This window comes from Cervus canadensis, chromosome 18, assembly GCF_019320065.1.
Source record: "Cervus canadensis isolate Bull #8, Minnesota chromosome 18, ASM1932006v1, whole genome shotgun sequence".
In the NCBI taxonomy this organism is placed as follows: domain Eukaryota; kingdom Metazoa; phylum Chordata; class Mammalia; order Artiodactyla; family Cervidae; genus Cervus; species Cervus canadensis.
In genome coordinates, this window is record NC_057403.1 from 46,362,225 (window position 1) to 46,386,633 (window position 24,409).

The following is a 24,409-nucleotide window of genomic DNA, read 5'->3' on the forward strand; positions in this document are numbered from 1 at the left end:
TGTGCAACCCCTTTGGACTGTAGCCCATCAGGCTCCTCTGTCCATGGGATTCTCTAGGCAGGAAACTGGAATGGTTGCCATGCACTCCTCCAGGGGATCTTCCCGACCCAGGAGTCGAACCTGCATCTCTTAGTCTCTGGCATTGGCAGGCAAGTTCTTTACCACTAGCGCCACCTGGGAAGCTCACACATCATTATACATTTGTTCAAACCCATTGAATGCACAACACCAAGAGTGAGCCCCAACATAAACTGTGGATTATGATGTGTCAATATATGTTCATCTGTGGTTAAAAAAAAAAACAAGTACCATCTGTTGAGTGATGTTGACAATGGGGAAGGTGATACATGAAGCAGAGGCAGGGTATACAGGACGTCTCAGAACTTTCCTCTCAATTCTGTTGTAAATCTAAAACGGCTCTGAAAAAATAGTCTTGAAAAAATAGTCTTAACAATAAAACAGAATTTAAATGGGGAGATATCTCATTTAAATGTATTTATTTTTATAAAAACTGTCAGTGACACTTTCATAGTGTTCCTGTGGGCCAGGAGCTGTTTTAAATCGATGAATTCTCACAATAAATCTGTGGTGTAGGTCTCTTATGATTTCCCCTTCATAAATGGGAAGCTGAGGCTTGAGAAACACACATAACTACTAAGGCAGGGAGTCGGGATTTGAACCCAGGCAGCTGGGCACCAACATCTGTGCTCACACCACCAGGTCACACTCAAAAGGCACCAGGAAGCTGGGATCCGGGAAGTCAGAGGGCTGTGTGCTTCTTCATGTGCACTGTTGTGTACTGGTTGAATATTCTACATGTGCACGTTACTGTTGTGTTTTTTTTGAAGTTAGTTAAATTCCTGGTACCAAGAAATAATAGAACCCTGACAGGTGTGGGGCTGGGGGAGACGGCACAGACCTCCTCTCAGAGGCTGAGGAGACACTCTAAGCGCACCAGGCCACAGAGAGACTCCCTGCGTGGACCCAGCGCCTGGCTCGTTTCCATGGCTGCAGCAATTCTGGGCCTGGGGTGCGATCCGCTCCGTCTGCTCAGTATCCCTCTTCTTCCTTCTTCTGGCACAGACCCCGCCCCCCTCCACAGGTTAGACATATGACTCCAGGTGGGCCACAGTGATTGGTCCGGGGATGGGTACCGGATCCAAACCCAGCCAATCAGAATCTTCCCTGGGCTCGTCCTAGTGGAAAATCTTTTTCCATCGGGTTGTGCTGCCCAGAGTGCCAACAGCACCCACGCTGTGGCAAAGCATGTCAGTAGAAGTATACATCCAGAAAGGGAGCAAGAAGAACCAGGGAGTCTCAGCTGCATTCATATCCAGTCATCTCAAAGCCAGCTCCCTCCGTGCCTTCCCTGGTTTGGTTACCTTCCTATCAGTTTGAGTTGGTTCCTGCCTGACAGCAGCCCACAGCCCCAGACACGAGAAACCCAGATCCACTGGTTAAGGGGTCCTGAGAAAGACTAGGATCCCGCCTCTGCCGCTTGCTGTGTGTTCTCAAGAGAGTTACTCAACCTCTCTGAGCCTGCTGTGCTCCCTGAGCTTCTCCTGGCCGCCTCAAAACTCACGGTTGTCTCAAGGATTAACTATACTAATCCAGTTCCAGGTATGCCAGTAAGTAATGAAATTAATACGGTGACAACAACTCCACACACTATCTTCAAAAATTACTCCTTACCAACACCAGTAAACCAACACCAGAGGCTCTGGAAAGGGGGGTCCCTGCTGGAGTAGAAAGGCAGGCAGCTGGAGCCACTTTTTCCTCCTGTGTCCCTCCAGATTCACCCTCCACTCTGCTCTTTCCTGGAAGAATGCCCATGTGACCCCCATCAGTAACTCCCTCGCTCTCTCTGGTTCCTGATGGCTTCCGCCGAGGAGGCCTCAGCAGGACACAGGAGGACAGCAGAGAAAGGTCCAGAAGTCATTTCCCTGGAGGGTCCCCACAGGCTGGCTGCATCCTTCCAGAAAAGGCCATGGCTCCTTCAGGTGCCCCCACTCCTCTGTCTGCTGACGATGACCCCCCCCCACCCCCAGGCCCTCCACTCCAGGGGTAGGAGTGGCATCCAGAGTGCGAGCATAGGGTCTTTTACTCTTTGAAGAGGCTTTCCCACACTATGTAGACATTCCCTTTATCAAGCTCACGTGCTCATGATCGGTCGCTTCAGTCGTGTCTGACTCTTTGCCACCCCATGGACTGTAGCCTGCCAGAATCCTCTGTCCATGGGATTCTCCAGGCAAGAATACTGGAGTGGGTTGCCATGCCCTCCTTCAGATTAAACTCACTCCATTATCCAATTAAAATGTGTGTGTCACCGGTTTTCACAGGGTCCCTCACTAGTTGACAGGGGTCCTTTTCCTGGCCTCCCCGGGTCGCAATCAAAATTCTTTTCTACAGAGGACACTGCTCCAGGGTCCCAGCTCTGGCCACTGTTCCCATTTCCCTCCACACTTCCATAATCCCACAGTCCTCTCCAAAACCTATCAGATCCTAAACCTTGAGAAAGGACCCCCTGATGAGAGGCAAGTGGCCTTTAATGAACAGCAGCCTCAAAGGGAGGCAGACACAGGGTCACTTCTGGACTTTGGATGTGTCTTGAGAAGCAAAGCACCAATTTCTGCACACCAGAAAAGGTACCTGAGAGTGTATATTTATAGAAAGATACATAGAAATGGACAGATGGCATCTATCTACAGATACAGGAAGCTCTGTTAGAGAATCACATAAGTATGTATATATTTGCCAATGGCAGGACATGAGGTTTCCACATATTCATTCACAACCAACAACACACAATTGCCTGATCTTGGAAAACCACACTTGTTTATGTGGTTAGTTCCCTCTCCAGAGGTTTCCAAAGTGAGAAGGCTGGTTTCAGGGGCAGTCTTTAAATATGTGTGTGTATCTTTCTAAAGAAGAGAGGAGGAGGAGAGAAAAGGGAGAAATGTATTTTCACGTTGCACAAGGCAGGAAAGATGGGGCTGGTTTGGGGCAGGGGGTGTGATCCCACTGGAAAGGTGTGAAAGGTTAACTCCAGAAAGGACAGCTAAGGTTTCTAGGTTGGGACATCAAAACACAACAGCCGGGAAGGTCGCGCAGTCCGCTGAAATCCCTTGTAGCACATTACAATCAGTTAAGGGCAAAATAAAATCAGAATCATACTAAGAGGTAGCAGCTGTTTATCTTCTCGGAGATTTCGAGGGTCTCTGGAAGCCCGGCCAGGTAAGGGTGTTCTGGAGTGGGGCAGGATTCTGGCCGAGGGCTCCGGGGTGAGGGTGGGGCTGGGGGTGGGGGGTGGGGGAAGGGAAGGGTGTGGGATGGCCCCGCGTGGACACTGGCAACTCCGGAGCCCCAGGAAGCCTCTGCCACTGCAGGCCACTTCCAAACCCACAGTCACTTCTTGGGTAAGTTATGCAGTCCCCACAACATATAAATAAAAGTTTAGTTCTGTGTTTCCATATATCTTCTACATGGAGGCTAGCTGAATATTAGTGGAGTAACAATAATTATTAATAAACAATAATCGTCATAATAACAATAATTAATAGAATAATAATGCCTTGGGGGCCTGGGGGAGGGGGTCCTTCATATGGTGGGGGCGGGGCGGGGGGCGGGGCTCTATGTCTCTATGTCTGGTAGAAGTGATGGTAATGGTGATGGTGTTCGTGGTGGTGGTGATGTTCGTGTCTCTGGACCGCCTGGCCGGCCTGGCTCTCGTACACCACCACAGCGGGCAGCTCCCTCAGGTGGTCCCGCCCCACGACGGTGCCACCCACGGCCAGCGGCGCCTGCAGGCCCCGGCACCCTTGCTGGCTCTCCTTGGCGCGGTTCTTGTGCTTCCGGTGCCCGAGGGGCGCCAGGGTGGGGAGGAGGGCCGGGCTGGCGGCCAGGTGGGCCGAGGGGGCCACCGCAGGGACCGCGGGTCCCCCGGGGGGCTTGCTGCGCGCCCCTCTGGCCACGTGGCCCACACCCACGCTCTTGCCCTGGGCCTTGGGGGACCTCACAAAGTGCTTGCTCCCGTCCTGGGTGCCGCCCCGGAGCCGCTGCTGGACCTCCGAGGCCTTGGCGAAGGGGGCGTCAAGAAAGTGGAAGGAGCCGGGGTCCGCGCCCGGGGGCTTGCGGTGTGGGACGTGGATGGCTTCCGGCTCATGGGAGCGAGATCGAGTAGGGTTGGAGGCGCGAGGGGGCAGTTCTGACTTCTGGGCCACTGACGGGGAGCCTAGGAGTCAACGCAACAGACGTTTAGTGAGCACCTACTGTGTGCTGGTGTTGCAGGGTGCCCCAGAAATCACCCGCACCCCCAGCTCTCCCAGATGGAGACAGGCAGCTGTTCCTTATCAGAGCTCCCCCTCCCCACCCACTGCCGGCTCCTCCCTGTCTTGGAGAGTTTTCTAGGATGGATCTTTGCCATCTGCTAAGTGGGAAAAAACTGTTTCTTTGTTGGGTCTTTAAAAATAATTAATTCTCCTTCTGAGAGTTTGAAAGGAGAGGAGACAGAGACACTGTTAACTGTCTAAGGCCACCGGGGCACGAAGAAAATCTATGAGCATGTTCCTTCACTTACAGAGGTAACCCAGAGAGGAATTAAACACAGGAGGAGGGGGAGAAGGGCGCTGAGGGGAGTGAAATTAAGTGGGCTGCGTCTTCATTTATCATAGCAAGAGCCAAGATGTCAAGGGCTCATAAAGACAGAGCGGTGTTTTGCTTAACCAGGCGCGGGGTCCTCATTGCAGGAGAGGCGAACTGGGTGGGGGTGGGTCAGCGTGCAGCACTGAACTGCTGTTTTCACTGAATTAGAAACCCTTGGATAATATTTGATTTTGTTCAACTTCCTACATCTTTCAAAAGTTTTCAAGATCTCCTCGAAGAAGACTCGAATCACTCTAGTAAAAGCTCCGCCTCCCCCCAGCCTAGGGGGCCAGTGAACACCTCCGCCCCGCCCACCTGCCCGCCCGGCCACGCCCTCCCCGGGCCACCCACTCCAGTAAAGGCGCTCCCTTACCAGGCCCAAACTGGGACGTGTAGTTTTCTATCCCGGCGAGATCTAAGTAGTGGTTTCTCCTCTCAATGTTCTCATCCACGCAATGGTGGTGGCAGCCGGACTGCTCCAGATGGCTGTCACCCTGGAACCTTTCGGGGAAGGCAAGCGAGAGGGTGGGCCCTGGCCTCACAGTGGGAGAGTCCCACACAGCTCCTGGGCATTTCTCTCTGGGTCTTGGGAGCAGGGGGAGGGAGTGACCACTTCAGTACTCTGGCCCTGCTTTTCCTCTCCGGCCTGGCCTCCCTGGGCCAAAGCAAAGGAGAGAGTAACTGATCAAAAAGATGGTCCAGAGCCAGGCTTCAAACCGTGTGTCCCCAATGTCTGCCTGGCTCCCCAGGGGGTGGGGAGAACAGAAGCCCCCAGGCCATTGGAGCTGAGGTCAGCAAACTCCATCACCTGCCCAAAATCCAGCATGGGCCTTCCCAGTGTGTATGTGTAAGGTGTGTGTGTGGGCGGGGGGGGTGGGGGGGTGGGGGGGGTGACGTTTTCCCCCCTGCAGGATTCTGGGCTCCCTGCCCCTCTCCAAGGGTCTCTGTGATCTGCCCATGCTAGCTTGCCTCCTCGCTGCTCCCTTTCGGACAGCCCCCCACATCTGTAGCCAACCTGGGCACCCCTGATTCCTAGCCCTCTCCTCACACCATGCTGTGTCCCTGCAAGGACTCCACCTTCTCTCTTCCCCCTGTGCTACTATTTCTCAAATCCCCGTCATTTCCTTTCCACATACACAGGAGTTACTGATGCATCTTCATGCCTCCCATGTTACTGTTACATTATATTACTGTTTAACTCAGCACTTTTCTTTACTCAGTCTCTCTCTTTTCATCCCTCCCTCCCTTTACTTCCTTCCTTGCAGTTAAAGAAAAACAACAGGTGAAAGCTAATTGCAGTCCTACAATCCTTTATCCACATTTCTGAAATCCAAAACGCCTGAAAACAAAGATTTTCCATAACTCGTTGGGCAGCCAAGCTTGCTCTAAACAGATGTGAAGGTAGCTATAGTCTTTATCTCACTTAGCGTGAATATTTATACATGTCCCTGCAGAAATACTTCTGTGCTAAATCCTGGGTTGCTGCTCAGACCTCAAGCAGAAATACAGTGGGAGCACCTTTCTAAAACTCAACAAATGCCAAATTCCAAAACAAATTTGGCCCACAGTATTTTGGATGAAGCAACACAGACCTACATTTAGGTATTTTGGAAAACTGAGCTTGATTTGTGAACGTATCCTCTTAAGTCACACATGCGCTCCCCCTGCCCCCACTTCCTGCCCCAGGAGGATGCAGACTGCAGCCTCCTGCTTGAAATCCCTTAGAAGCTGGTACAACGATGGTGCTCAACCCATGCTTGGGACCACCTTACCTAAGGAGGGCCCGCTGCTTCTTCTCCCAGCTTCGCAGCTCCTCGGCAGGCTTGGTCTCAGCTCTGGGCCTGGCACTCTGCAGATCTGAGTCCCACCCGAAAAACAGATGGGTGAGCAGCTCGCTCCTGCGCCCACCCACCTCCCGGCCCTTCCCAGGCTGCCTAGCACACAGTCCTTAAAACTGGCCCATGGCAGCGTCACAATAGCACTGTGGGGAGGGTTCTCTGAGCCAGGACTAGAGGGGTCTTGCAGCTTTGTGCCCGGCTTAACTCCTCCCCCAGACTCACCTCCTCCCAGACTCCTTAGCCACCTTCGAGGCTCCGCGCACTCGCCCACTCTCCCCATACCCAGGCCCACCTCCAGCGCTTTGCTCACCCAGGGCCTTCCACCTCTAGAACTCCTTCCCTATCCAAACCCTGGTCCTTCAAGGACCTGCTCAAACCCCACTTGTCCACAGAGCAGCTCACAGGAAAAGCCCTAGGCTCCCCACCCCCAAACCCCCACCCTCCTCCCACATGGGCTCTGATCCTCCCTGAGAGCTGGGAGTGAACCGACCCCGTGGCTAGCATGGCCCGTCAGCCCTCACCGGGGTGATTGAGGACGATGCTCTTCTTGCTCTGGCTCCCATCAGGGGCCACCGTGAGCTTGACCCGCAGCGTCTTGCTCGACGTTGGGGAGTGGTTGACGGAGGAATCGACCACCTCGTAGATGGTGTGCAGCAGGCTGGTGATGTCCTGGATAGGGAGGGAAGCAGAGACCCACGTGCATTTAAAACAGAGGACTCGGAGGGGTGGTGGAGTCTGAAAGGCGGAAACCTCCCTGGTTCCCCCAAAGCCCAGCCTCAGGCAAACACCAGGATGTCAGAGGTTCACTGGATCCAGAAGCAAGACTGAGGGAGAGGGCGGGTGAATGACCTGAACTCACAGGAAGGGCGGTGGGCAGCGAGACTCAGTGGCATCTGGGCCCACGGAGGCACTGAACGGAAGCCACTTCAGAAAGCTCATGCCTCGCGGGTGCAGAGTTGCCCCAGGAATTCTACATCCCCCAGACTTCCGGGATGTCCTGCCAATGCTAAGTGATCTCCCAGGCACCAGGGAAAGCTCTTCCGCTGGGCACTATTTAACAGGTAAACTTAGAGGAGGGGCTCAGATACTGTGGGTGTGAGCATCAGCAGCATCTGCTTCCTGTCTGATGAGCACCTTCTCAATGAAAAATAGAAAAGTGGATGCGTCCCTAACGATAAACTCTTTTGTGAGAACTTGACCAAAACTCCTCTTCTCTCTAGACCTCAGTTACCCCCTCAACCAGAACAGGGCTATCCAATCCTTTGGGTTGGGGGATGGAGGTGGGACCAGGTCCCCCTCTGTAGGTCCCACCTGCCACATCTGCCTAAGGTCCTTGGTCTGAGGGGAGGCTTCATGCTTTAAGTGATGTTGGAAACCTCTAGAAACCCTCTATAGGCCAGGCTCACAGACTCTTCTGCCCAGAGACTCTTCATGAATACAGATGGACTCAGCCCTCTGTTGCCCCCTCACCTATAAGCCTTTAGGCAGAGGTTACACCAAGCACTGCGTGGCTCTGCAGTAGGTGGATAGATGACCAGAGGTGGTGGGATCAGCTGGGCACTGTCCCCACCCACAGGAGGTGGCAACCACCCAACTCAGCTGCTTGTAAGGTGACAATGTTGGCTGAGGGTCATTCCAGAGAAGCCAGAAATCCAGAATCTCCTGTTACGTTTTCACAATCTTTGATACTGGCAACTAATTTTTTTTTCAACTCAGTTTCCCTCTGCCCCCAGCCCCTGGCAACCCCCATTTTATTTCTGTCTCTATGAATTTGACTACTCTAGATACCTCATACACGTGGACTCATGGAGTATTTGTCTTTTTGTGATTGGCTTCTTTCACTAAGCATAATGTCCTCATCCACATTATAGCATGGGTCAGAATTTCCTTCCTTTTTAAGGCTGAATAATATTCTATTGTATGGATATGTCACATTTTGTCTATCCATTCATTCATCAATGGACATGGGAGTTTGTGCCCACCTTTTGGCTATTGTGAATAATGCTGCCACAAACATGGATATGTGCAAGTATCTCTTAGAGAATTTGCTTTCACGTCTTTGGGGTATATACCCAAAAGTGCAATTTCTGGGTTATATGGTGATTCTATGTTTAATTCTTTTGAGAAAACTCTACACTATTTTCCATAGTGCTGAACCAATTTACAATCCCACCAATAGTGCACAGGGGTCTCTCTTCTCCACATTCTCACCAACACTTGTTATTTTTTGTCCTTTTGATAACAGCCATTCTGACTGTGAGGTAATATCTCATTGTGGTTTTGACTTGTATTTCCCTCATGATTAGTGATGTTGAATATCTTTTCATACACTTATCAGCTATTTGTATATCTTGTTTGGAGAAATGTCTAGTTAGTCTCTGCCCATTTTTTAATTAAGTTACTTGTTGTTGCATTGTAGGAGGTCTTTATATATTCTGGATATTAATTCCTTCTTGGACACTTGATTTGCAGATATTTTCCCCTATTCTGTAGGTTGCCTTTCATTCTGCTGATTGTGTCCTTTGATGCACAGAAGTGTTTAGTTTTGATGTGATCCAATTCATCTATTTTTGCTTTTGTTACTTGTGCTGGGCTAGAACACCTGGGGGCTAGATTGGGGTTGTTGGGGACTGCCAGTTTGAGAGCTGGGCTCCAGCCTCTCACTTGCTGGCTCACCGGGGATCCCAGCAATTCTAGCAAGGCCCACAGAGGACCCCCTGTTTCTTCTCCTCTTTCCCTTGAGCTGCTCTGCACCACCACAATTGCCCACTCTCTCTCATCATCTTAGGAAGCCCATGAAGGTGGCATCATTATCTCTATTTTACAGATGAGGAAAGTGAGGTCCATCAACAGCATTGCCTAAAGCATCACATACCAGGCCTGGGGCCCTGGGATGCCAACCCGAGGGTCCCAGATGATTCAAGGTGCAGAACAAGTGTGCTTTGGCAGTCCCAGCTGGAAAATCAGCCCTGCTGATTACACAGAGTCCAGCACAGAAGAGTAGGTGCCTGTGACTACTGTATAAATGAACACCTGAAGGATGAACAGGTACTTTCTTCTGAGTTGGGAAGCTGGCCCAGATGCCAGCTGGAGACTGTGGTTGCAGTGAGGTGGGAGCCTGAATGCCCCAGCGCACAGGGATGTGCATGCTGACGGCCAGAGAGCGTGGAGGGGAGCGGTATTTATAGCCAGAATTGAGGAGTGGCTTTGGGGCTAAAAATAGATCGGGGGAAACACCAGGCTGGGTCCTCCCTGGACTGGGAGCCAACCTCCTTGTTGCTTGGCAGGAGACAGACACCAGTGAAGGCCCTCCCTGCGACTGAGCTGGGGCACCCTCCTTGGAAATCTTCACCTCCTTGCTATTCCTCATGTTCGCAGGGGGTGAGGGAAAGCAGAATGAAAAATGAGAAAGCAGTGTCTGCCTGCAAGGTTTCGTGAGGCCTCCGAGGTGGGGGGCAAACCCTTTTATGGTGAGGTCCTGAGACTCCCTCAGTCTCTTCTGAGCCAGAAAGGAAGAGGGTGGCTACCAGGGGCCACCACACTTGTTAGGAGAGGGGAGAGGCCACTACACCCCTGAGAAGCCCAGTCTGGCCTCCCCTTGAATCGCCACCTCCATGCAGTTCTGTTTACCCAGGCTTCAAGCCTGGGATGCGTTCTCCTATAAAGATAATAACTCCATTCGCAAACAGCCTGGCCCGGGGCAGGCTAGAGGCGCAGAGGGAGGAACAGGGGCTTCCCAATCTGAAAAAACAATGACCCCACTCAGACAGCATGACAGCTGGAGGGCACTTGGTGTGGGTGTGGGGGGGTGTGGTATCACCTAAATCATCCCCCATCTCCCAGGGGTCCCTAACCGGGAATGGTCTCTGCTGCTTCCCAAATACTCAGGTCTCCCTGGGGGCTTTGCCTGCTCAGAATCCATTCCCTCCTCCTAACAACAGACCCTTGATTTTATTTTGTGATCCAAATCCATTCCATTTTTCATTCTATGGGACTCACGTGTCAACCTTCCCTTGACTCCAGAACGAGCACATGGACTCAGAATCAGCCATTAAAAGCATCACAAACTTATGGCCAAAATGGTTCTGGACCAGTCATGTCACTCAAGCAAAGCCGGTCACGTTCAGTTGTGGAGCTCCACGTGACGTTCTGAACTTGGGAGAGCTGCAAACGGGATGGGGTATAGACTGAAACTATCAGTCATTATCTTGCCAAAGGGAGAGACCATTGATAATGAAGGAACAGAGGAGAAAACCATGAAGAACAGCTAGTCTTGAAGTCACTGAGCCTCTGGATCCAGCCATGCCTGAAGTCAGTGCCCATGGACTGAATTTTCAGTTACATGAGCCAGTATGGGCCTCTCTCTCTCTCTCCATCTTTTTTTTTTTTTTTTTTTTTAAACTTACAGTAGTTTGTGCTGGGATTCTGTCACTGACACCCAAAGAATCCTGAATGATTGAAATTCACTCACAGCTTCTTCCTCCAATCTGTTCTAACATCCCCTAAACCACAGCCTGAGGAAGAGGTGGCCTTTTTTCACCTGGGTCTCTCCTCTGGCAGCTTCTCCTACGCTATCTACAGAGAAGGAAATACAGAGCCCTGAACCGGGACAGGGAGATAAGATAGCAAAGTTTCGTTTCTCCCTGGGAGCACCCTGAGGCCCTCACGTGCTGGGCGAGAGGCGGGCGTGGAGCCAGCCAGGCTCCTCTCAGGCCTCTGCGGATCTGTTACAGACCACACACCTGGGCCTCCTGGGGAGGGAGTGGATGTCAGAGAGAGACAGGACTGAAAAGGCAACAAGCAGGCAGAAAGGAGGGCACCAAGGCCCAGGCAAACGAGAGGCAGCAATCATCAGTAGTAACTCAGACGAGATCATGCGCCAGCCTAAACAAGCCCTTCCCTGGCTTCCCTTAACACCTGAATCGAAGTCAGGTTGCCAGCTGTGGGCAACCTCCGAGGCCCCACACGACACGTCCTGCTGGCTCCTGGCTGCAGCCCTGTCTTTCCAGATGAGCAGCCATCACACCAGTCTCCTCTGGGTCCTTAAACTCCCCGATGCTCTCATTCTCCCCAGCCCAGGGCTCTCCCCCAGCTTGGCGTCTGCAGGGCTCAGCGCCCATGTCACCTCCTCCAGGAGGCTTCTCTGGTCCCTCCAGCCCATCTCAGTCGTGTGCGTGTGCTACATCGCTTCAGTTTTATCCAGCTCTTTGCAGCCCTATGCACTGTAGCCCGCCAGGCTCCTCTGTCCATGGGATTCTCCAGGCAAGAATACTGGGGTGGGTTGCCATGCCCTCCTCCAGGGGATCTTCCCGACTCAAGGATCGAACCCGTGTCTCTTATGTCTCCTGCTTTGGCAGGCAGGTTCTTTACCACTAGCGCCCCCTGGGGAGCCCTTCTCAGTCACACCCCTCCGTTTATTTCTGTCACTGAACAAATCACAGCTTACGATGATCCTATGATCATTCAGGCTCTGCTTCTCTCAGCGGGCTGTGAGAGCTACATGGCTAGGAATTGCATCTGTGCTGTTTCCTCACAGCGCACCCAATGCATAGGAGATGCCCGCCATAGGTGCGCCATGCACAGACCCAGGTATAGAGGAAGGGTGAGAGGGGCCCAGGGAGGAAAGAGATGTGGGAGAGGTTTGAGGGGAGAGAGAGATACAGGCCTGCAGCGAGGTGGGGGGTGAGGTGGGGGTGGACAGGCTTGTAACAGAGCCACTGGCAGCACCCTGGGGGCTGGGCTGCTCATTCCTGCATCAGTGGAGAGAGGCACTAGGTGCCCAGCCCACCCCAGCTCCTGGGCAGACTGGCAGACGTGGGAAGTGGCCTGGGGCGATCTCGGAGCTCCGGGACCAGAGAGAGGAGGCAGGACAGGACTCTGCTGGGGACCGGGTCCCCCTCCAGGGAGGTCTGGGGCCCTGCGCCTGCCTCTTGCCCCTCCCCAGCCCGAACGCTGCTCGTGCCAGAGCCGCCTGGCGGCCCTTCCTCTCTGTCACCTCTTCCTTCTCACCGGTTTCCATGAAGCTCCCAGGGGCCTCACTCCTGCCCTCCCCACCTGCCCTAAGGAGAAGGGGAAGAGGCAATGGGGGTGGGCACATGATGAAGAGTCCTGCGCCGGGGGTGTGGCCAGGCAGGAGGCCAGGCAGGTACACTCACCTCTCGGGTGACCTTGCCGTTGTTGTCAAAGTCATACAGGGTGAAGGTCCACTCCTGCCGGCTGTCCTCCTCCACAGACACGTCACACTGTAACTCCTGGATGTGAACACACAACAGGCACGTGTGGCCGGTCACCCGGAGGCTGGGTCACGGGGCCGCCGGTCTCCCCGCTGCCCTCCCCAGACCCTGTGTGAAGGAGACTGTGATGACCAAGACATGCCAGGCCTGGGAGAGAGGCCAAGCTGGGCCGGGGAGCTTGGGCCTGGGGAGAGGGGCCTGTCGGGTACCAGACACTCTCGGGTCTTCAAAGGCTGAGGAAACACAAAGCAGGGCTCTGGGAGGAGGCGTGTGGCCTCAGGAAGAATGAACTTGGAGCCGGGGGTGGAAGCTACTGGAAGACAGATGGGGTAACTTAGCCATGGGCTAACCTGGAAGGCAGGACGGGACGAGTGTTAAGAGCCGAAGGCTCAGCCCCAGGTGCCAGTCTGGGCCTGGCCCTCTGCAGTGACGTGACCTTGGACATGGTCTTTCTCTTCTCGGTACCTCAGTTTCCCCTCATACAGACTACGGAAGATGATGGTGTAGACCTCAGAAGGTTGTTGGGAGCATAACTGCCCCGGCCCATGTCCCCTGCGCCCCCTCCATGTTCCCCTGTAACTGTGGTGGGCCGCTCCCCACCTCCCACCTCAAGCGTCCCGCTTCCCTGTCTGAGGAGTCAGGGACTGAAGATTCCCCGAGAACCGGAACAAGGAAGGGGCCAAACTGGGGGACACATCTGAGCACTTTTAGCATGGCTCTCTGGGGAGCCCCAGCGGACAGAGCCCCACTGCCCGAGACCACCCCCAGTGACAGGCACCCCTCCTTCCCTGCTCCCTGGAATCACCTCCCAAGTCCTGTCTCAGGGTCTCCTTGGAGAGAATGGGAAACATGTACTTAGGCCGCTTGGCTCAGAGAAAAGCCCAATTAACGGTGGTAGTGGCTATTGTCTTTGCTGGAATGACTAATACAGCAATGATGTCATCACCGGGGCTCCCACAACCCGAGGTGTCCAACCGCAGGGACCAGGAGCAGGGAATCGGGGAGCTCCGTCACCGGCCGCCCACATGCAGGGGCTGGCTGAACACCAGACAGAGAGGTCCAGAGAGGACAGCCGTTTGGGGAAAGAGAATCCACAGACAGCCTTTTAGATCCACATATCCTATGAAAACAAGTGAAGACACCCCCATACCACCCGGTTCCATGTCTTGCCTTGGCCCACGTTTCCTTCTGCAGGAGGACAGACTCAGCGCCCCCAGAGAGGGGCGGTGCCTGGCCTCCCAAGGCTGGCGGGAGTGAGCCCCAGCACGACGGCCCTGCCCCAGGCTGCTGCAGCTCACAGCCAGCTCCCTCTAGCAATTCTCTGGCGGCCCACGCTGAGTTCAAAGTCGGCCTTCCCTCAGTTGTGACACGCCTGTCTGATACCTGCCAAGTGCCCACTCTGCTCTCCAGCACTGCGTCCTGCAGCACTTGCCCGGCACACAAGCGTGTACAAGAGTGTGTGCCTGTGGGCACACGTGCACACACATGTACATATGAGCACGCACTCACACATACATATGTATCCAATGCATACATCTGCAATACACATTCATACACACAAGCACACCTGATACCCTCTCCCAGCCCCTCCACTTGGCTCCAAAGACAGCTTGGGTTAGAAATTCAGAAACTTGGGTCAAGCAACTACCCCCACCTCCTGTGACCTCTGTCACACGCATCTTCTTGTCCCCCCAGCCCCGGCATCTCGGGTGAGTACTCCTCGGGGACCACGGGTGAGTCACAGGCATCCGCTGGCCCCCGTCTGGAAGCAGACCCACATGGGCTTCCAGGAAAGACGTCCAAGTCTGGGCCTTTCCTCTGTCCTGGCCTCAGTGTTGGCTTTGCCAAGCACCCCCAGAAGACCCGCAGGGACCCGGGGTGGGGGGCTCAGGAAGAAGTTAGCAACCCCAGCTCCTCAATGAGATGCCGCCTGCTCCCTCAGCTCCTGCATCAGGAGGACACAGGGCCCTCGATGACCTGTCTCACCCCCTCTTCTGCGTCATCTCCCCTATGCTATTCCCACACAGCCGGCCAGCACTGGCGAGTCTCCAGGCCTTTGCTTCTGCTCTTCTCTTGGCAGGGAGTGTCCTCCTGATCCCAAAGGCTCCCCTGTGCATCACCTCTCACAGCTCCTGTCTCTATGCTCAGAGGCTCAACGCAGACACTTGCCCTCCCCAACCTCTGCCTGCAGCCCTGGCTCCCTCCTCAGGGCACTGTGCAGAGTTTGGGATTGTCAAAATGCCCATCACTCTGCACCCTCTGGGCTGACTTAGGGGACCTCCCTGTCCCCTCTCCACACTCCCAGATCCCCATCACAACACTGACCATGCAGTTACTGGGCCTGGGTCACTCATCTGTACCCCTAACCACACTGTGCTCCGTGAGGCAGGAACCAAGCCCAGTACACTGCCGGGTTCCCTGGAACCAGCGGGTGTCAATCCCCATTGGAAGGAAGAAGGAAAGTACTTATTCTGCACTGGACACCCTTTAAAGCACTTGAGATGCCTTAATTCATCATGTATCCAACATCCCAGCAGATAGATATTGTCAGCAGTCGCCAGCCTTTTTGGCACCAGGAACCAGTTGCAAGGAAGAAAATTTTCCATGGACCAGGGGGTAGGGAATGGTTTCAGGATGATTCAAATGCATTACACTTATGATGTACTTCATGTCTTATTTTTTATTACATCAGCCCCACCTCAGGTCATCTGGCAGTAGATCCCAGAGAACGTGAACCCCTGGATAAAATGACTATCACCATTTTACAGAGCAGGCGAGTGAGGCAGTGGCAGAGGTGGGAACTAAACCTCCATCTGTGGGTTCCAGGGCTCTGCCCTAGTGATCTTGTTGGGGAGACAGAGCAGGAAGGAGGGAGGGTGAAAGGAGGGTGGGGAGAGGCCAGTAAGCTCCCCGCAGGCAGCCTGGGTCTCCCACTTGGTTTTGCCAAGCACCTCCAGAAGACCAAGTTTGGCCAAGCTCTCACTTGGCCCTGTGCTTGGTACATACAAGGAACTTAATATACCGTCTAGGGATGCAGGACAGACAGATTGCGGGCTCTGGGTGAGCATGTCTCTTTTGCTGTTGACCATCTGAGTCCCACCTGGACTTCCCACGTGGTGCTAGTGGTAAAGAACCTGCCTGCCAATGCAGGAGATGTAAGAAACGCAGGTTCGATCCCTGAGTCAGGAAGATCCTCTGCAAGAGGGCTTAGCAACCTACTCCAGTATTCTTGCCTGGAGAATCCCATGGACAGAGGAGCCCGGCGGGCTATGGTCCATAGGGTCACAAGAGTGACCATAAGAGTCGGACACAGCCGAAGCGACTTAGCACACACGCACCTGAGTCCCAGACTGAGGGACCTGCTCAAGGCTTCCTGGTCACCTGTCCTACCTGAAAGCCCCATCGTGTTCCCCTGGACAGCCTCGGGAGGGAGCTGGTAGCAGAGATTTCCTTCACCCACGAGGAAACGGAGGACCAGAGAGGAAGTGCAGGCAGGCACAGCAGCACCAGGGCCAGAGCGCCGTCTCGCCTGTCCACTCTACTGTCCTTCCCCCAGACCAGCAGCCACAGCCTCTGGCCACCACCCCACGGTGAGAGGCCAGGGGCCTGAGCTGAGAGGGGAGGGCCGCGGGGAGTCCCCAGGGCCTGTGCCGAGCTGGGGTAGCCCCAGATGTGGCAGGAGGAGCAGTTGTTCATGGGGGAGGAGAGGGGCCATCACATCTGGAAGGGCCTCAGCATCCCCCCCATCAAAAAGCAGCACTGGGCAGGGAAAACCCTTCCGCCCAGGGCTCAGCACCAGGGAAGGAAACTTACTTCGAATTTCAGCTGTTTCTTGGAGCCCGGGCAGGGCTCGCCTGACTTCTCCATCCTCTTCTCATCTCCGCTGGCCAGTCCGTCTGTCTTCTCAGGAGGCAGGGCCACTGCGGGGGGAAGGAATAAGGGAGCAGGCGTGAGTTGGAGGGCCCCAAGCCGCCCCAGGGCCAGACCCTGTGGCTCTGTCTGGAGGCCGTCCTTACCATGGTGCGGTGGGCCCACTCTGCCTGGCCGCTTTGCTAGAGTCAAATCCCTCTGTCCTCCGGCCCTGTTAATGCCCAGGGTTGTCCCAGGGGAGGACCCTCCCGGGTGCCCCTTCGCCAGCTGCTCAGATTGCCCAGTGGGCCTTGCAGGCCTCTGTTGTCTGTGGCCCAGAGAAGCAGCCCGAGGCCACCCACGGCATCTTTGAGGCCAAAGAGCAGGTGAATGAGGACAGAGAGGAGCTTCTGGAGGCCCCAGAGGGAACTCTGGACCACGGCCGCTTTCTGCAGTCTCCCTGCCTTCCCTGAGAACACTGCAGTGACCTCAATGATGCCACCTGCCTGGGCTCAGCATGTCACACACTGGGATGGTCAGGAAGGGGAACAGAAATGGGGAGGGACAGAAATGGAGTTCACTGAGGTAGGGGAAGCACACATACATAAGCATATACACATACGTGTGTGCACACACACACACGCATGCACACCTTGGTATCTTCAGGAACCAGCTCACCCTGGGTTTTCCATTCTGCCTCTGCTCACCTAGAAGGGCCTCCCTGTGCCCAAAGTGTTGACTAGAGGGCTCTCTGGTCCTTCCGTGCCCGCCCAGGAGCAGTGGAAAGGTGGGCATGCGAGCTGGTGGTCTGTGGACATCACTTTCCCATGAACACCCTCAAGGGGTGCCAGGGGACAGGGCTGGGGGCAGCCATCACCCCTGAACCCACAGCTCCATCAGATCTTGAATGTCCCACGAGACCCCTCCAGCCCCTCTGATCTCTGCCTGATAAAGGGGACTCAGGTTTGCTCAAGAATGTGCTTTCTAGAACCTCACAGCTCCTCTCTCTCGAGTCCCTCAGCTTCCCTGGGACAGTGATTCTGTTGCCCTGTTTTACAGGGGAGCAAACGGAGCCTGGGTCTCACTTGAGGAACTGTCCCCCTGTGTCCAACTAGGGGTGGCCCAGGAGGGCCCTGTGAGCAGCTGAGATGCCTGGGCAGTGGCCCCAGCCAGGGCTGGACTTTCTTGGGAAGTCAGGAGCCTGGAGATATATGTCTACCAGGGCAGGAAACCAGGTCGGGGGGCCTTGCCTCACCTTTGACCCTGTCCCCCCACCACACTCACACACCCCAACTTTGCAGGCTGGGACCCAGGAGTGGCTGCTGGGGAGTGCCCCAGATCTCCCACTTGCCCCCTGCCCTGCGGGCCCAGCAGTTATTCAAAGCCCTTCCTGGGGAAGCCTCAGAGCTTCGTGGCTGACTACACTGCTCATTAACTCACTCGGTCCTCACAGCAACCCCCGGAGGCAGGTACTAGGATCAGGTCCACTTTGCAGCTGGGAAAACTGAGGTACAGAGAGGTAAAGTGCTTTGCTAGTAAATGGCAGGGCTGGGATTTGAACCCAAGCAGCCTGGCTTGTGCTGTTGACCCCTCCGTGCTGTTCTTGGCTTGGTTCAGCAGACTCGGAGCCAGCCCTGGAATAGGGTAATCTCTGCTTGGGCTCTGATCCTCCCTACACTGTGTGTGGTTCCAGGCAGGTCACATAACTTCTCTGGATATCTGTTTCCCCAACTGTACAGTGGGGATGATAATAGTCCCTTCCCCAGAGGATCCTTGTGTGGATTCAAGGAGTTGCAACTGAAAGGGCTAAGAGCCCGGGGTCAGCACACGGGGTCCAGCCATTAGTAGTGACAGTCTGGCTAATGATGTCCCTGGGTCTCCCCCGCTGGCTCAGTGGTAAAGATTGCACCTGCAATGCTGGAGCTGCAGGAGATACAGGTTCAATCCCTGGTCGGGAAGAGCCCCTGGAGGCTGGCATGGCAACCCATTCCAGTTTTCTTGCCTGAAGAATCCCCATGGACAGAGGAACCTGTGTGACCACGGGGTCACACAGAATCGGACACGACTGAAGCAATAGCACACACACGTGATGTCCCTACACATTTTATCTTTTAGGAATCAGGAAGTGAGTAGCGAAGTTTTCTAAAAGCTGAGGCTTTTGGATGCAAACAGACCCAAAGGTGTCATATCAGCCTGGGTAGGAAGCAGGACAGGGAGGGAGGACATAAAGATAAGGATGCTCCAGTCACCAGGCTAGACCTGACCAGGTGGGGACCGGAAGGCCTCCATGGCCAGTGATGTCCTGGCTCCATCACAGCTCCCTTTTGACTGAGCCTGGGGGCCAGGGCTCAGCGGGGTGCAAGGCGCCCCTAGATCTCCATGCCCCTACAGTATGGCAACAACTCCCTAAAGCTGTCAAGGGCTCCAGCTAGAGGCCCCGTCTCAGTCACAGACCCTGGCTCCTCCCCGGTGGTTTCATAGAATGAGGCCACTGGGAATAAACCTAAAAGATCCAGGTGGGGGCACCTGGCATCCTCATGGCTGGGGTGGTTGACAAGAGGAAGGTCAGGATGCTGCCCGCTCCAGGGGTAGGGGATGAAGCCAAGTCCAGCCCTCCCTGTTCCTCCAAAGCAAACACCTCAATGGCCAAGAGGTCTGGTGTGACACCGAGCCCCGGAGAAGTCAGGTGGGAGACTGGCCAGTGACCCAAGGACAGCCAAGCACACAGCCTGCAGCACCCTGACCCCTCCATCTCAAATCTGCCGGCACACCGCTGGGCCAGAGCTGCTGCCATCGTGGGAAGAAGAAAAAGAAAAAGAAGAAAGAGAAACGAAGGGCAGCTCCATCTTCAAAGCTGCTGCCTCCCTCTGCCAAGGTCCTGGCTGGAGATGCAAGCCGGCGAGGCTTATCGAAACCAAACTTCAAGTTCAAAGGGAAGTTATCAGAAAACCACCTTCAGGTTCAGTGTTGCCTTTCAAGTTCCACTTGATAAAACCCAAAGAAAAGAAACCTCTGTCCCTGCTCCCTGCTTCTCCAGGTCACCCCTACCTCTGACACCCAGACAGCCCATCCTCCCTTAGGTCGTCCCCCGCCTGCCTTCCTGTCTCCTCTCCCAGGGAGGAGGGGAACCTCCCCCTCGATCCCATATCCCCTTCATAGGTCTTCTCCAAAGATCAGGGTTTTGTCCTGTCTTCACCAGTGGGTCCCACCCCTCAGCCCATCCTAGCTCAGAAGACCACCCGGACACCCCCCAGGGGCCCCCTTCCCAGCATGAGGACAGGCACAGGTGGGTAGTATTACTGGGAGCCATCTGCCCTGGGGCCTGGGCCCAGGAACAAGGACAGTCAGCACCCTGTTGTTCCCACCAAAGAAAGCCTTTCTCCCTTTCACTGTCCCCTGCCCAGGGGCCAGAAGAGGTGGCAGATGATCAATCAGAAAGCTGTGCAAACCCCGGTGCCAGACGCCCGGGCTGGGACTCAGGGGCCCTGCTTCCATATCCACATGTGAGTGAGCCCCCTGAAACTAAATGACATCAAACCACTGCCCACCCCAGTCAGCCCTGCGCAGAACACAACCCCCTCTCTCCACCCGTCCAACCTCGGGCTCATGGGCAGATGGGAGAAGGGTGAATGGGGCTCACTGCAGGCTGCCCAGGTCCCACCAACCAGAGAAGAACAGTGTTCTTGTCAGTATGGGTTTTTGCACTAGAGCCTGACCCCATTCATTCCTCATCTCCTACACCTGTTCAGCCCACCAATTTTTTTTTTCCCCAGAGGTGATCTTTCAGGGAGCACAGTTTCAGGAGGGCTCTGGTCACTCTTCAGTTGCAATAGTAACAACACTGTTAGTTGGAAAGCAGTGAAAGGAGGAGGAGAAAAAGGAAAGGAAGGGACAGAGTGAGGAGGAAGGAAAGCCTTTCATGATCTAGAGCAGGGGCTGGCAAACTACAGCCCATGAGCCAAAGCCAGCCCACCACCTATTTTTGTAAATAACCTTTTACTGGGACACAGAGACACCCACATCCAATGTCTATGGCGAAAGAGAGTTAAGTAGCTACAAGAGTCACTCTAATGCCCACAAAGCCTAAAATATGTGCTCTTCCTGGCCCTTTAAGTAAACGTTGCAGACTGTGCAGTTTTGCACACTCATGAGGATACAGCCTTGATGGGCAGGGTGCAGGCTGAATTTCACCTGCCGTTCACCTGCTTGACTGGAAATCCTTGTGCAGTCCACAACCTGCCCAACCATACACAGCAGCCATAGAAGAAAGAAAATGTCAATTCTGCTTTCTTAAAACCAAGTCTCAACTCCAAAGAGTCTGGGGCAGCGTGCAGAGCTCTTTCTCTGTGGAAACAGTCCCCTGTCCCTCCTCTCACCACAGCCATGGCCATGAGGAGCCAGCCGGCCGGCTGTGTTTACCAGATGATGGCTCTGTCCCACATTAGCTCCCAACCTGGCATCTCTCCACCCCCAGCAACTGCCAGATTAAATGCATTACTTGACCATCTTCACCCGGCTCCCTTTGATGTTCCCTTCTCAAGCTTCAAAATACCTTTTGGAGGGAGATCAGACAGCATTAAACAGAATTACTAATTAATTAAGCAAAGTTAAATTTTAAACACTGTTTGTTGTGTTAGCCAAAAGCCTGAACAGAACAGACTTTTTTCCTCCGCTGAGATCAAAGACAGTCTCTTCCCTCTCCCCTCCCCCAGTTTAAAAAGGGGGTGGGGGTGGGGAGAAAGAGAGGGAGAAAGAAGAGAGTGTTGAGTACCTCCGGGGAGAGTAGGAAATAACCTAAATGGGGGCAACTCTGATCACGGGCCCCCCATGAGCCTAATGGGAGGCATCCTCTCTTGGAACCTCACGCAGTGAGAGCCATGGTGACTTTCCTGGGACTGTTTAGCAGTGATCCCGGGAACAGGATGGCACAGCCAACCCAGCCAGAGCTGCTGACAGCTGGCGCCGCCCAAGCAGTGTGAGAAGAAGAAGGGCTGTGAAATGAAACAGATCCACCCACCCGAGACCCCACCCTCCTGAGTAGGATAAGTGCCCCAGGACTCCTCCCTTGGGTTTGGGGTCAGGGTCACTTGGGGTCATTGGGAGACTGGCTCTGAGAAGCCGACAACTGTGCACGGTACAACTCAGGGGGCGCCTTTCACATGCCGGACGTCTTCGATTTGTGTATTGTTCATGACAGTTTTTGGACAGATGGCAGAAAGGTGTCTTGAGGAGGGGCCCCCTTTTCCAATTTGCACAAACACATTCGTTGCTAGCAGAGGGCTGTCTAAACTCATTCAGTCTGCAGTCCCCTCTGGGATTTTCTGATAACGATGGGAGCCTACCACGTCCACGCGGCCAGAATGCAAGTTTCTCAAGAGCTGGCCCTGCTGGCTACTGCCTCGCGGCTGCCAACAGTGTACCATACCTACACAGAGCAAATATTCCATCCCAGAATGACCCACTGCACCAAATCCCCCAGGTGGACAAAACGCAGGCTGCGTAACAAACACCATGAATTCTGGTGTGGTTGGGAGCTGAAGTGGGAAAGAGGGCAGTTTAAAAGGGGTGGGTCTATTCTGAATCCCAGACATCGGCTAAAATCCAAACCCTGGATGATATCAGTAAATGCCAGCTTATTTTAACACAATCCAGAAGGGCCTGGTAGATATTAAACTTTGGAAGAAGAGACAAATTTGAAACATGGTATGATTAAGTCAGCCCCACCAAAGACCAGAAATGACTAATGCCGGAAGGCCTGATGGACACCTCTTTTAGCCTGGTTACCTGGCAGGTTCTTCTCAGCCGATATAAAGTAAGATATAACACAAGCCAGAGCTTCCTGGTTGGAGTTTGGACACTGGCCTTAACATACCCACAGGCCTTTCTCAATTGTCCAGGTCCACATTATCTGCCACAAATATTTTAGGCTCAGGGTGGCTTGCCAGGATGTCTCTGACTCCCCAACCCTTCAAGAGCAGCTGTTAGAGGGAATGCAGATGAATTTTAATATTAGCCTATGCCAAATATAATTAGGAGGGTAAATCTGCTGCCAGTAAAAAGAGAAAGATATCGTATGTGCATTCCAGACCAAATGGTTTCTTGCGTTATCTGCATGAGGCTCTCCTCGGGGCATGAGCGTCCTAGAGACACACGAATGTGTGTGTCCTTGCACAGAGCCGTGGGTTGTACAGGGGTGCTGGTGAAGTTAGTGGGTATACACACTATTCCATTCTGTCCTCTTAGTATCACCATGCACGGTGTGGTACCATCTGCATTTTACAAGAGGAAATTAAGTGGAAGAAGCCAACTTGATGGAACCATTTCCCAGCCCCGTCTCTCCACAGAGCCAGTTTTCCCTGCCAAGCACACTCTCTCTTTCAACACCTGCTGCTCCTTCAGGCCTCCAGGTTAAATGTCCCTATCTTCTGAGAAGTGTGCCCTCATGTGCTCAGGGGCTGGGTTAGGTTTCCCTGCCTGGATCACACTGCTATCGTCAGCACTCGTGTGACGGGATCTTTCTGCTGCAGCCCCAGCCTGTCACCCTACATAGAAGTATACCATCATCATCATCAACACGCAGCAACCAGCAGTAGCAGCATCAGGAGGTGAACACAGAAGATATAGAAACAGAACGAAAATCCCTGTTTCCTGCCTCCCCAGCCACTGGTCTCTCCACTCTGTCGCAGGACAATGGTTAACACCTGTTCCTGCCTGTCCCACAACCATGCTCCGCTTTCTGATAATAGCATCTGGGTTTTCTCCAGTGGGCCGCTCCTCCCCCAGCTCAATCCGTGTGGTGTATGGGGGCGTGGATCCCACGGCAAGCTTCCTGGAAGCACCCAGACCCGACCCGCTTATCTTATCCTTGTGGCCCTGTGTCCTCGCTCTAATGCCTAGGACAGTTGTTCGTGAAGCTGACGAGGTTAAAGTTGCTGGGCCTCTGACTTGCACGGGCTCCTTCCAAGTTGGAATGTGTGGACGTGGTTGGTTGTTTTTGTGATGCTTTCAAAATTAGGTATTTTATCCTCGCTTGGTGAAGAATGCTGTCTTTCCCATTCTGACTTCCGTCCGTCCCCTTGTGTCATGTGGTATTGGAGTGAACACAAGCATTTCTGGAATCGAGCTAAGGGGAACTTGAATTGGGAATATATTTATTTAGGTTTAGTGGGAAACAAATATATAGTAAATAGAAATATGTAAATATATATATTTATATATAAATGGTCCACAGTTATGAAAGAGAATCATGTATTCTTTCTCTTAAAAAAGACAACCCCCAAACTGGATTAACTTGGGTCCCACAAAAATCTAGACCTGCCCTGGCCAGTAAAGTAAGAATCAAACTTTTGCAAGAAATAATGGACTTGGGTGCTATCTTTCACCTGTGATGGCTCAACTCATAGGATATGAGGACCCAGAACCGGATAGTCATCTTGGCCACCTTACTGGGAGAGACTAACAGAGGGCAGAGGGAGAGATGATGGAGACAGAGAGAGAGAAAATGAATGAATGTATGTGTTTGTGTGTGTGTGTGTGTGTGTGTGTGAGTTAATGACATGGTTTGAGCTCCTGGATCAACCAGCCCTTCTTTGGCAAGATCTGCCCTAGGATTTTTCAATTCTATGAGCCAGATTGTTTAAAAAATATTTATTTATTTATTTGGCTGCACTGGGTCTTAAGTTGTGGCATGTTGGATCTAGTTCCCTGACCAGCAATCAAACCTGAGACCCCCGGCATTGGGAGCGTGGAATCCCAGTCACTGGACCACCAGGGAAGTACCTATGAACCAGATCTTAAGCCAGTTCAGGTTGAGTATCCAAAAGACCCCAAAGAATCCTGACTTAACTC

The 24,409-nt window shown here is 53.6% G+C and overlaps 1 protein-coding gene across 1 annotated transcript in view; it reads right to left on the bottom strand.

The window, feature by feature from the left end:
* Positions 1-482: 482 nt before the first annotated feature.
* The window catches only part of NKD1 (NKD inhibitor of WNT signaling pathway 1), an 89,559-nt gene continuing 65,632 nt past the window's right edge, over positions 483-24,409 (bottom strand). Inside the window, exons 5-10 of the mRNA XM_043435404.1 lie at positions 16,526-16,632; positions 12,635-12,730; positions 7,001-7,148; positions 6,414-6,498; positions 5,015-5,142; positions 483-4,231 (exon numbers count right to left, since the gene is read on the bottom strand). Of these exons, the coding sequence (XP_043291339.1) occupies positions 3,639-4,231; positions 5,015-5,142; positions 6,414-6,498; positions 7,001-7,148; positions 12,635-12,730; positions 16,526-16,632 (1,157 nt within the window). The 3' untranslated portion in view covers positions 483-3,638. The remainder of the gene's footprint in view (positions 4,232-5,014; positions 5,143-6,413; positions 6,499-7,000; positions 7,149-12,634; positions 12,731-16,525; positions 16,633-24,409) is intronic.